This window comes from Plectrocnemia conspersa, unplaced genomic scaffold (genome assembly GCF_051122295.1).
Source record: "Plectrocnemia conspersa isolate PC_06_02 unplaced genomic scaffold, ASM5112229v1 ptg000010l, whole genome shotgun sequence".
Taxonomy (NCBI): domain Eukaryota; kingdom Metazoa; phylum Arthropoda; class Insecta; order Trichoptera; family Polycentropodidae; genus Plectrocnemia; species Plectrocnemia conspersa.
Window position 1 is genome coordinate 954,431 of NW_028277174.1, and position 13,926 is coordinate 968,356.

The 13,926-nt window shown below is 30.9% G+C and overlaps 1 protein-coding gene across 5 annotated transcripts in view; it reads left to right on the forward strand.

Annotated features, from left to right (window-relative positions):
• LOC148230264 (ATP-binding cassette sub-family G member 1-like) overlaps window positions 1-10,848 on the forward strand; it is a 91,819-nt gene extending 80,971 nt beyond the window's left edge. For all 5 annotated transcript variants that reach the window (XM_088193806.1, XM_088193803.1, XM_088193808.1 and 2 more), the window contains 8 exons: window positions 1,733-1,878; window positions 1,942-2,180; window positions 2,247-2,491; window positions 2,563-2,734; window positions 2,878-2,978; window positions 3,040-3,195; window positions 3,258-3,466; window positions 10,017-10,848. In XM_088193806.1, coding sequence (XP_088049932.1) covers window positions 1,733-1,878; window positions 1,942-2,180; window positions 2,247-2,491; window positions 2,563-2,734; window positions 2,878-2,978; window positions 3,040-3,195; window positions 3,258-3,466; window positions 10,017-10,164 — 1,416 coding nt within the window. In that variant the 3' untranslated portion in view covers window positions 10,165-10,848. The remainder of the gene's footprint in view (window positions 1-1,732; window positions 1,879-1,941; window positions 2,181-2,246; window positions 2,492-2,562; window positions 2,735-2,877; window positions 2,979-3,039; window positions 3,196-3,257; window positions 3,467-10,016) is intronic.
• Window positions 10,849-13,926: the final 3,078 nt, after the last annotated feature.

Genomic DNA, 13,926 nt, shown 5'->3' on the forward strand with positions numbered 1-13,926 from the left:
AAAGAATAAAAAAAAAATGAAAAGTATAATAATATAAACTCATACAAAAATATTCTTGGTCAAATATTGATCAATATAGTTCTTATTAAAATATGTTTTCTGCAGATAAATTCTACTTTATGAAATAGGTATAGTTGTTTCCTTGAAATCAGAACCGCAAAGTTGGGTTCGTGTTGTTTTATTCTTAGTTTTATTTTTAGGTCTACTTCTAGTTTATTTATACTTTGATTTATTTAATATTAATACCGAAAAAGCCTGTTGCACAGACCGGAAGAAAATTTTGGAGTGCTTTATTTACAAGTCTAGGGTGATCAGATCTGAGAAGTATGCAAAAGTTTTGTTGAAAGTTTCGTATGTAACGCATGACAATACAACGAGAAAATCTTGTCTAATTTAAAAAAAAATGTTAAGCATTAGTGACTTCCTTGTTAAATAGATCCAGTTTTTGCCAGAATCAGGACTAAGAAAATAATTCCTAAAGCAACTTTTTAGAACCATTAGATGCTCAACAAAAACCTGATGTGTTTCATTATTAGAAGTGTTAAAAAAGACTTATACACACAGTTGTTAATGCGTTTCGACCACAAATCAATTTTTTTTATAAACGATTTTATTTTCTCTTCAACTTTAAATATATTAATACCTGCATTTTTCAGGCTGAAATTCAGTTCATTTAAATAAATAAAAATATCAGCCAACTAAGCAATCTTAGCTAATCAGGAGAAATCGTTGAAAAGTCAAATTGTGTATTCATCAAAAATATTTTTTCTGTGTTTCGTATTTATCAAGAAGCTCAAAAACGATTAAAGACTTATTAACGTGACAAGCAACGTACTTTTGTGTGTAATAATCCATGTACAAAGCTTCAAAAACTCAGGAACTAAGTGTATTGACATATATATGGATGCTAATGGTTTTCTTTGTATGTAGCAACTACTTCAGGTGCGACACCTTTAATAAAAGCAATCAATCCATTTGTTTTTACTGACATTGCACGAGCTCCATTAGTGAGAATTCCAACACATTTTGACCACTCGATTATAATATTTTTTATAAAATAATTGCAACTATTAAATGTGACCTTAGCTGTAGTACACGAAGGCAGTGAATCGCAAAATAACAAATCCTGTTGTATTTTATATTCATACTCACATCTAATAAATGATAACAAAGACGTCGGTAATCTCATCTAATTGTAGTGAGTAATATTGACTTTTGAGCCCCCCTCTTTTTTATTATATGACATATCTTTGATAATGAAATTTAACTGATATCGTCGTATTCGTTATTAGTTTTGTAGCAAAAAGAATTACTTGCTCTGCTATATTATATAGTTTCCTAGTTTTTTCTATAGGTAAGAATTCTTGATATGATGAATTTACTGATTTTTTATTAATATCATACAGTTATAGTATTTTTCAATATAAAAAAAATCGTCAGATTTACGTCAGAACTCGTTATTTTAATACTTTAATTTATAGTAATATTTTATTAAATGATTTTTGACAGATTTAATGGGGGGCAAATGCCCAATCTTCCCCCCTCAAATAACGTCCCTGAATTAATTGTTTAAATAAGAACTGAGAAGAAAAATATGAATATACTCGAATATTCAAACACTTCAATATTTGAATAGTTAAAAACTATTTCCATTTCCAATCGCTCACTGGTGGGCGATGGAAGAATTTTGAGAACTTATGGTATAGATGAATCAATAGCAATATAATTCTAGGTGAAAAACATCACAGATGCCATCGGTCTTACGAACGCTTTCAAGACACGATGTGCAAGTCTTTCCGGAGGTGAAAAGAAGAGACTCTCGATCGCCATTGAGTTGGTCAACAATCCATCGGTCATGTTCTGCGACGAACCCACGACGTACGTTCTTTCTTGAATTATACCTATCCTTCGCCCTTACGTTTAATAGTATTTATTTTTCAGGGGTTTAGACAGCACTGCCACTTATCAATGCATATCAGTGCTGAAGAGTATCGCCAGAACTGGTAGGACGGTCATTTGTTCCATCCACCAACCCTCGGCTCTCGACTACACGCTCTTCGACAAAGTCTTCATCTTGGCCGACGGCAAGTGTGCGTATCAAGGTAGCAGCTTAGATACTGTGAACTACTTGGGAACTTTCGGACTCGTTTGCCCTAACTACCACAATCCGGCCGATTATTGTAAGCGCGTCTCGAATGAATCTAACGACGCCTTTTTACATTATTTTATTAGCACATTGTTTGCAGTGATGGAAGTGATCAACGGTGAGCACGGAGAATACAAAGAGAAGCTGATCAACCGAATGAGTGAACTGCAAGAAGTCGACTATTTAAAATCGACCGAAGAAGACGACGAATCATATCGCGATCCAATCGGAACTCTAATTGACATCAACTCGAACAATAAAAACGAAATTTTAAAGCCAGTATCGGCTTTCTCCAAGATATATTTACTGAGCGCGAGGTCTTACATGCAACAGCACAGAGATTGGGTAACGTTTACACAGCCGAATTCTAACGATTTTTCTACTGATATAGATATATACGAATGTTTGATTTGCAGACTCTCACGTACTTGAAAATCATACTCCATCTGTTCGTGAGCATAGTTCTGGCACTCAACTTCATCAAGTGCGGATCTAACAACGGAGCGCAATCCATGAAAAATGCTGCGTTCTTCGTCGTCGGATTAGCGTACTTCACGTTTGCAACCATAATGCCGGCACAAGTCAGATGTAAATTTATTGCGTTATTTTTTAGTAGTTCCGACACTTGCGTGATGAATATATTTAGTGCGAATTCAATAGAAGAACAGTCCATCTTTAAGGGTTGTCGTGCGGGAAAGCAATCGACTTATAATTGCTCTTATAAATTTCAGTTCCACTCGAGATTCGATTGATCAGAAAAGAGATATTTAACAACTGGTACACGTTAAAAATGTACTACGCTGCATCTCTATTATCCAATACTCCCGTACAGGTGAGCCGTATAAAAAATATTAATATTTAATCAGTTTTTATTGACAATCTTTTTTTTTCAGATATTGTTTGCCATTTTCTTCGGCACTCTGTCGTACTTTATGACGTTCCAGCCATTGGAGGTCTCTCGTTTTCTGATGTATCTCTTAGTTTATATCATAGTATCTACCATTGCCGAGTCTACAGGTCACATAGTCGGAACGCTGCTCAATTTAACGGTGGGTACATAATCAAAGTGAGGCTTTAATATGCTAATAATAAAATGAACATTAAACTATAGAGCGCTGCCTACATCGGATCCGTAGTTGCCGGAGTCCAAATGCTGTTTGCAGGATTCTTCATTCATCTATCTCACATGTCGACGTTCATGAGATACCTCACCTACGCCTCTTCGCTGTATCACGGACTGTCTGCTCTTATGATCGGCACTTACGGCTACGGACGAATGCCGTTGGACTGTCCAGAAGAAGAGTTCTACTGTCCTTACAAGTAACAATATAATCAATCACAGGATGAGTCATCGCCTTCTAAAGAACTGATTTTTCTAATCTCTATAAGAGCCCATATTAAGATAGTGGACTAAGTAATGTTTCTTTCTTTTCGAAATATTTATAGGTTTGCATTTGAATTGATTAAAAAATATGCTATTGATTCGCTGGTAGAGTGCATTTTTGATCTTCCTTTTTGAGTGAATGTTTTTTTTAAAAACATCTTATGTGTCATTTTTTGAAAAACGCATCCACTGTATTTTACCCTTCCTGAAAAATTTAAGAGGGGTATTTTTACACCATAACAGTACTACTCGTCCTTGTGTATCATAAAAAAAAAAGAAAAAATCAATGGATTTCTTTGACACTCTTTTCTCACCCACTGTATTCTTTTTAAATATTTACACCTATTTAGATCCCTGCAATAGTTTTTAGATATAATTTTTTTTTTGCAAAAACATTAAAGAATTTATTGCTTTCAAAAATACACTATTTTTCGAATTAGATATAAAAAAATTGATTAACATGTGAAGAATAATTGTAGAAAAAAGAGAATATTAATTTACTAAAAGTATTACACTTTTTAATTTTTTATCAATTTAATCCGCACCTTAAAAAACGCAAAGACTAATGGAACAACCTGATATATTAAAAATATAAAAAAAAGCCACTAATATAATATTTATTCTAAGAACCTAAGTTTTATTACAAGTATAAAAACTTAATTTTTTGTGTCTGTTAAACAATATGCTAAAAGGTTAGAAATATTTAATAAATAAAGTGCATAATAAGATTAATGTCAGTCATAGTATTTTTTACATCAAATAATATTATTATTAGATGATAAATTTGTTCATTTAAATTGAATTAATTTATGTAAATATTAAGCTCTTAATCTTGAATAAAAAAACACGAACTTAATTATATATATAGTAACTTATATTAAAAAAAATTATCATTTTTTTATTTATATGGGATATAATGATTTATTAAAAAGCAAAAATTGTCACAGATTCAATCAAATCGCTAAAAAACTGTTTTAAGAAATATATTTAGTTAATATTTTGATTGAATTAGTTGGCTAGCTGGATCTACCTGTTTTAAATTAACTTAAAAAAAGAATAAGCCTGAAATAAAAAACTTATGTTTTTATTATATATTTTGATATTGATTATATGGCAAGTAACGATTTTGATTACCACTAGGGATTCTCTAATTCCCGCGAATCGAGAATAGATCCGGGAAATCTCGGAACTCAAGACTTTGAATATTTTTCATTAAATTCATAGAAAAAAATAATGTAAATATTTTTTATATTCAGAACCAAATAAAATTTGAAAAATATTAGTATGTTACCTATGGCGGCTGATTATCGAAAGACTATTACACCCCTTCGGGAGTTTCTTAAGGGTCCAACCTGGACATTAAAAATTCATATTTTCTTCTGTACGCAGATGGTTTAAAATTGTATAAATGCATTCGGTTTCTTGTGGATTCCTTCTCTCTAGAGCAGTGGTTCTTAACCGGTGCACCGCGGTGCACCAGTGCACCGCGAGCTTATTGCAAGTGCACCGCGAGAAAATTGGTAAAAACAAAAATTCCGCAAAATAGTAAAATCTTAATGTTTCAATCAATTTATATTTTATTATGGTCGTGATACCCCACAATGGATAAATTTATTACCAAACGAAATTGTGAATCAGACCAAAATATTAATGACACTGGGAGTACAAGTGGAAGAAGTAGTGACGATATTACTAGACATCATACGTCTCATACAAAAGAAAATATATCCAATAAAAAAAAAAAATAATGGACAGTATTCTGAAGAATATTTACGTTTCAGTTTTTCTAGCATCAATGAGGAAGGATATCACATTCCACTATGTGTTGTATGTGGAGAAAAACTGTCCAATAGCGCGATGTATACTGACAAGTTAAATCGCCACTTCACTACGAAGCACGCCGATCTTGCAACAAAAAGTAAAGATTACTTCAAAAGATTGTTAAGCATGCAAAATAAGCAAGCGAAATATTTTGAAAAAACTGTTAAAATTTCCGATAGGGCACAACTGGCGTCATACAAGATTGCTGAATTGATTGCTGTACAATTAAAACCACATACTATAGCAGAGTCTCTAATTTTACCTGCATGTGAAATAGGAAAAAATATGTTTGGTGATGAAGCAAAAAGGAAATTATGAAAATTCCTCTTTCAAACGATACAATAAAAAAAATAATTAAATATGTCGGATGATACTGAGAAAATAGTTAACGATAAACTTTCCAAGCGATATTTTGTTTTACAAGTCTCCGAATCTACTGACATTAGCGGTAAGGCACAAATACTAGGATTCGTTCGTTTCATAAATGAAAACAAAATAGTGAATCAATATCTATGCTGCAAAGAACTTACCGAGCATACGACAGGACAAGATGTTTTTGATTTTATTTTTTCATATTTAGAACAATTTAAAATATCATGGAAGTTATGTGTAGGAATTTGTATGGATGGTGCTCCTTCAATGGTAGGCTCATTTAAAGGATTTGTAACCCTTGCAAAGACAAGAAAACCTAATATCATATCTACGCACTATTTTTTACATAGAGAATCTTTAGTTTCGAAAATATTACCAGCAACACTAAAACTTATACTAAATCAAGTTGTAAATATAGTGAATTTCATAAAATCAAGACCTTTAAAAACACTCATGTTTAAAAAACTTTGCATTTCTATGGAAGCTATGTACGAGTGTTTGCTTTTTCACACTGAAGTCAGGTGGTTATCTAAGGGTAAAGTTTTATGCCGATTAATAGAACTTAAGAATGAATTGTTAAACTTTTTCGAAATGAAGGTATGGATGATTTTGTAAAATGTCTTCAGAATAATGATTGGTATGCTAAAGTGACATATTTAGCAGATATTTTTAATTACTTAAATAACGTTAACACAAGCCTTCAAGGAAAAAACGAAAAATTCATGACATCCATTGACAAATTGACAGGATTTCGGAAAAAAATAACTCTTTCGAAAAATCGAATAATAGAAAAAAAAGTAGATATGTTTCCTTCACTTAACGAAAACATTCCCAAGGGAGTTATCTCCGCAATAATAGAACATTTAACTTTATTGAAAGAAAAAATTGCACATTATTTTCCATTCTTAAATATAGAAAATTATGACCGGATACAAAATCATCAAATTAGTCTCATTGTCGACTGATCGTACTCTAAAAATTAAATTTTCCGAAATAACTATGAAGAATTTTTGGATTACTGTCCAAAAGGAATATTCACTTCTTTACATGAAGGCACTGAAAATTTTGTTACAGTTTCCAACATCATATTTGTGTGAGCTTGGTTTCTCAACAACAACTAATATGAAAACTAAAAAACGAGAAAGACAGAAAAAAATTTAAACGAAGAATTCAGGGTAACTAAATAAAATATTCGACGTAATATTTCTGATATCTGCAAAAGCCAACAAGCTCAGGTATCACATTAATTAATTTTTGATTGATCGTATAAATTCCATTATGTTAAGCAGGAACGTCATTTTGGGTAAGCAAAGGGGTGAAAATGCACCACTTAGATTTGCCACCCAAAGAGCACCTTTAAATATTAATACAAATATTTTTAATAAAACACGTAATTAAAAATTTGTTCTAGGGCAAAATTAACTACCTAAATTTATTTTCAATACTAAACTTTTTTATATAATTTAATTTAAAAAAATATATTAAAATTTTTTATGTAATTTTGTATGTAACTATTATGTTTTTAAAATATGTAATAAAAATTATGTCCACATATTATTTTCGACCTCTTAATTCTGGTGCACCGCCATTTTTTCCCATGATCAAAAGTGCACCGTGACTTTGAAAAGGATAAGAACCACTGCTCTAGAGAGAAGATACGCTTCCGTTTACCGCATAACTTTCCGACACTAAAGATCATGCCTTTAATGTCGGAAAGTGCCATACTATGTCATTTTGTCGATCTCGTTCGCCATCAGTATATTCCTACAATCTCTGTGGAAACATTTTGACTAGAGAAACTTCTACTAAAGATCTCGGAATCACTTTGAAAGCAAGTTGCGGTTTTCTGTATACATACACGACGTCTGTGATAAATCTTCCAAGATGCTCGGCTTTTTATGAGGAACACCTTTCACTTTTACAATTCATCAGTTATTCGCATCCTCTATAACACATTCGTAGCGTTTTTGAATAGGGGTCTATAATTAAATAATCAAATATTCTCTTTTAGTAGAAAAGATAAAAAAGGTTGTAAAAATACTTTTACAAAATGACATATGGTTATATCCCAGCGTCTGTATTTTTGGAGCGTTGGGATACGATTCGCTGAGTTCTCACAAAAAGTTGTATGTCGCTAAGCATATCTTTAAATTATTAAAGGGTGTTGTCGATAATCCAGCTATTTTCGTGGAATTCCAGTTTTGGGTTCCAGAATCACGTTCGCGTCCTTTTTTGATGGCCGTTACACATTAACCTGTTTAATGTTAGCTACGAGGAGCTGGTCCAGTTCGTGTTATTTAATTTTGATATTTTATTATTTTAATTATGTATATATATTTTTTTGTGTATTGCAATAATACAAATATTATTTTCGAATATCGTGACGCATTGGAGTAACATGTTAGGTACGATGGTCTGAATTAAATTTAAATAAATATCTTATTTAAATTTGGAGTCTGAGTTCCAGTTGATTCGAATTTATGATTGTATATTATTCTTTACCATTGAAATATTTTCATGATGTATTAATTTTTTATTCAATCGAAATTATGACAATTCAATCAATGCCTTTTTCTTTTATGTTTACTTTGCTATCCAAATTTTTTACACTGAAAAAAGTCGTCATAATAATTCATGACTATATTTTTTGCATACTTTTTTGGGACAACTCGAAAAATAGTTTTTGAGTTGTCCTAAAAAAGCACATTTTGTCTTTCTTCTATTTTGAAAACATTTCTTGTGAGTCATCTTTAAAGGTTAGCTTGATACATGTATTTGGATTTTTTCGACTATGCAGATTTTATTAAAAACATTAAATATACCTAATATTATATAAATTATTATGGTTATTTTTTTTAATCCACAGAACACTTTTTAGCAAAATATCCGAAAATTTCCGGGAATAAATTTTCGCGTTGTCTCAACACATAATCCGTAATTAGCACAATCGAATTTTTATTAAACTTAGCTTTTAATATATTGATTAAATTCGTAGCTCCGTTAAAAAATCTAGTATGACATAAAAATTAAAATATATATTTTTTTTAATTTTTAAAAACATTTTTAATTTCATCAATCTACGGTTCTGTTTCTTCTGTATAAAATTTTGATTGAAATAATTTATTAAAGTGCTTATATTATTCTGAATTCTAATCCCCTTATTTAAAATATCTCATAATGTGAATATAGTGTCAGGTTCGAGACGCTCCTGATTTTTAATTAAATATAATAGTTAACACAAAAAATATTACAGATTACCATAATCACCATAACACGCACAAATTATCATTATATACACGTGTTATGCATTAATCATGTCATTACGTTTTAAATATAAATACAGAATAATTAAATAAATAAAGCTACAGTCGCTAGAACTATAAAACCATATTGTCGTATTGTTCACTCACTCCCCTCGCTATTCATTATTAACATTTGTCCATTTGAGCGCAAAATTATGCTTACATTTAAAAATACGGTATAGCGTAGTCCGTAACGTCTCAGATTAATAACTCTGAAGTTGCGGGTTCGAGCCTCGGCAGCTGTACTGGAACTTATTTAAAAAAAATGGCTATTAATATAATAAAAACCGGCCTCAGCTGCAGTGACATCTATTGTTTATAAATTATATTACACATAATAATTTATAATTATTAATAATATAGATATCACCGATTCTCGGACTTTCAATCTATTGGTTAATACTTACTTTTATTAATCATTACATCTGATTAACTTTACTTAGTTGGTACAGATTTTCCCCGTTGTAACGCATTGGGATTCCGTCTGTCATGTTACAACGGAAGATTTAATGAAATAAATAAAATATATAAAATAAAATTTAATGATTGCTTTTTATCATCGCTGTTATTCATTGCCACGATAAAATCAGTATGCTATTTATTTTCTATTATATATCTTATCATTATGACTTGACAGATTTTTACAATACCTCATAGTCATGATGGTTAATATACTAAAAATAATTATAGAATTACACATTAAGCAACAGTTGTGGTGCACAACTATAATTGATAAGCACCATCCTACATAATTTAATCCAGCTCCTTATAGCCATCGCTAAAAGCTCGCTGAGAAGCTGGATGACTCATGCAAGAGCGTTCTCAATCGCTGATATGGTGGTGCAAGAATAAGGGACGCGATCGCAACTCTCTAGAGCATATAATTAACCACTATTGTGAAACATTTAATTTTAGAAGGCGTCGAATCATTATGTCGAAACATTTACTGTCCATAAAATGCAGTTTTAATACTTTTGACTTTTTTCCGCAGATACCCCATCTCGATTCTTAAAGAGATGGACATGGACAGGAACAGTTATTGGGTCAACATCGCAGCTCTGATCACCATATCAGTATGTTTGAAGATCGCGGCGTTCTTCACTCTCAGAAGAAAACTATCCAAAACGACTCTAAATTGAAGCAATCGTGTGTGTGATTTTAGTGACTTTTGCACTGCGCGTGTGATATTTATAATGTACAAAAAGTGTTAGAACTATTTTTTTGATATTTTTCTACTGATATTTATTGTGATTATGTCTCTCAATGCAAAAACGTTCCGAGAACGTCCATTATTCGACCATTAGTCGAATCGCGCTCTTCCGTAAAGACGTAAGTGCTAAATTTTCAGTTTTTCGAACAAAATAAGATAAGTGCCGAGAAATATGGATATCGCTTCATCCGGAGGCGACCGCTATATTCATGAAAACGCACGCGTGACGTCACATCAGTTTTCTTAAAGTACTTCTTTGCTCCGCTCGCATTAGATTTATAGTCGTGACTCGAATTTGGTATGTATTTATATAGTGAGGGCGAATTCCTTTCGTTTTCTGAATTGAGCTGAAAATTTTGTGGCATTTAAAGTTTCGTTATTATTTTTCGATCGCCAAAGGAAAGAAAAGACTGACATTTCAATTTAAACTATATGTAGCTGAATAAGATTATTTATGATCAGAAAATTTGATACAGATTTTGAGATGATAAATGTAAATTGTTTATAACATTTTTTTGCCACATGGTTCTGCTCTTTTACTCAAATTATAATATATTATGATACGTAGTACATATTTTAATTATTCAAAGAAGAGTTTAAGAATTGACAAAAATAGTAAAATTTTTATGTATTCTAACATATATATATTTGTTTATAGTAGTTCAATACGATTCAATAACCATATTTATATGTCAAATTATGCGTTGTTTATAAACGACGTAATACTAGTAAAGTAATAATAAAAACATATAGTTACGAATAACAAGTAGCCGTAAAAAAATAAGACTGACTTAAATAAAAACCTAAACTAAAAATTTAAAAATATACCAAGAATCTTTTTTAGTTATTTACATAATATTTATATTTTACTATTTAAAAAAAAAAAAATTTAAATTTATATACCTAAACTTGAATGAATTAAATATGTATTATGTGTCATTGTCGATTAATTTAATTTAAATATATCATTAATTACACGTACTTTATATAATTTAATTTAATTCAGAGCAAAAATCTTTTATTTTATAATAATACATCATCAAAATGAGAATTATAAAGGATGAGAAGCGATACTTTATAAATTTTCCCCCATCGACACTTACGTAATTAGGAAGTAGCGCGACTACGAGTATGCATTTTTACGTGTCTAGTTATAAGTATTTTTACAAAGATCTGTAAACACATGTGATGTGACGATGCCTTAATAAATTATTCGTATTTTACATAAGACATGTTGTTTGTTCTCAGCCTTATCCGGATGACGCATGAGATCGCTATACTTAATTATGAATAAAGAGAGAAAAAACACGTTAACCTTAGATTATCACTGCATTCTATCCGACCGACTGCCCTTGACAATAACAGTCGTGGACTAATTGCATAATCGCAAAATCCTACGACCCGTGGCAGTTAAAAGTGTCGTCGACACTCGACTGTTGTTTTCTCGTCGACTCGAGTGGAGCGTCGATGCCGGAAGATATTTCGCAACGCAACGCAACACTAAAGATTCTGAAGGGCCACTTGCAGTGGCGGATCGTATCGACAGAATAATAGTATAAAAAATAAAACAAAATATCTTTTATATACATCTAAATTACACCGAGAGCGCCACCGTCTATGCTATATAGATTTAACCCTTTAAACGCCAGTAACATGTTATTTCTCTTCACGCGTCTGGGTCTATTTCTTTAAATACATATAAAATACTTGGTTCTGAATAATGAAGTTAGTATAATAATCTTTTGATCGTGGTAAAGCGAAACCGCGTAAATCAAAGTGTACTTAAATCATATATTAAATTGTCCTTAAAAAGTAGAAATTATTTACTTAAGTAAGTTTTAATTTAAGATACTCATTAAAAAGTGAAGCTAAAGCAATTTCACATTAAGCGGGAAGATTTACAAATATTTTATGTTTGTTCTCAGAGACAGGTCCAGCGTTAGGGCAAGGTGGGTGAGGCAACCGCCTTGGGCTCGCTCTTTAAGGAGCCTCGCGCGATTTTTTTTTACTTTTACAATCATTTTTTTGAATTGTATTCGAAAAATAAAACGCGTTAAGCAACTTTTTCGACAAAAAAATCGTAACGCCCGTTTAAGCGCACCCCACCTGGATACAATAAGGTGCCTATTATATTCCCAATTTATTTATATTTTATGGTTATTGCAAAAGCAAAGTCGCTTTGCATCAAAACAGTTTATCGGATAGGTCAGAAAAAATACATTGGTAAATTTGAATACACAAAAAATACATAATTAAAATAATACTTAAAAAAAATATATTGTGATTAAATGGAAAACTATGAGTTTTAATAAAATCATAATATTAAAATAACTATTTCTGACTGGGCTACTTTTTTTCCCTTCTCTGGGAAAAAAATCTAAACCAGAAATTTTCAGGTTATTCCTCAAATAAATTTAATATAAAAGCAAACAGTTTAAAATCTACCCCGAAAATATTTTTTTAAATATGTCATTTCAGTTAAATCATATCGGAATACATTTTCACCGACAGATATATTTTTATTGGTACTAATATAATATAACTGGCAGGTGCTAGTGAAAATAGATGAAAACATACTTATCATTATTTATGTATATGTGATGTGTGTATTTCAGTAAAGTCATATTTTCACTAGTGAAGTCCAAATATATTTTTACCAGTATATATATTATAATTTGTCTGATAGGCGCTAGTGAAAATATATTAACAATTAAAATAATAAATTGACAATTAATGAAAAAAATAGAACAACAAGACCTCCCAAAAACACAGTAAATTGGAACGTGCTATTTGGGTGCGTGTAATTGGGGAACTAAAAATATATTTTTTTCAATAAATACGTACGAATCAGGTGCATGTGCATATCCTCACATTGGCTCTCTCACACATAAAGTAGCGGACACACAAATAGCACGTCCCCAATTTACCGTGTTATTAGGCGGTCTATTGTGAATTCACTTTATTAATAATTTTAATATCACAATAATTTAAATAAAAAAATTGAGAATAAAATACTTAGATCTGCTTTTAGATAAAAAAAATATTTTTATAACCATATTGATTATATATTAAAAAAATACCGTTTATGTTTTAGGCACATATGATTTTACAAGGTGGCGCAGAAGTCGCGAACCAGTGTGAACAAGTCATAACTTAATAATTAGATAACTTTGTTGAATTTATTTTTTAAAATCACTTAAAAACAACCCTTACAATTAATCTTGGAAACTTTCATTACGGAGTAACAAACGAAAGTGATCAAATTATTTTTTACAAATTTTAATACTGAAAAATGTCCTTCGCGATTGGCTTTAAGGCGAATAATTCAATGTTTTCGTGCACAAGGATCAGTCACGCACTTGCCTCGAAGTAGAACGCTGTAAATAATTATAATTGCTGCCACGATTGAACAGGTGAAGGATAGTGTTGCTGAAAATGCAATAATAACCAGGTGATGTTTATCACAGCGTTATTCGAAACAACACTGCAAATAATTTTAAAAAACGATGCACATTTTTCTATACACAATTTAATTGCTGCAAATATTGGATCTATTGGATCAGTAAAGCGTCTGAAATATTTCCTTATACTCCAAGATTTTTTACAGACCAAACAATAATTTTATTCATAACGATAAAGCACATTTTATAATAAACAAAAATGCAAGCTTTGGTGTTTTGGTGGAAAATCT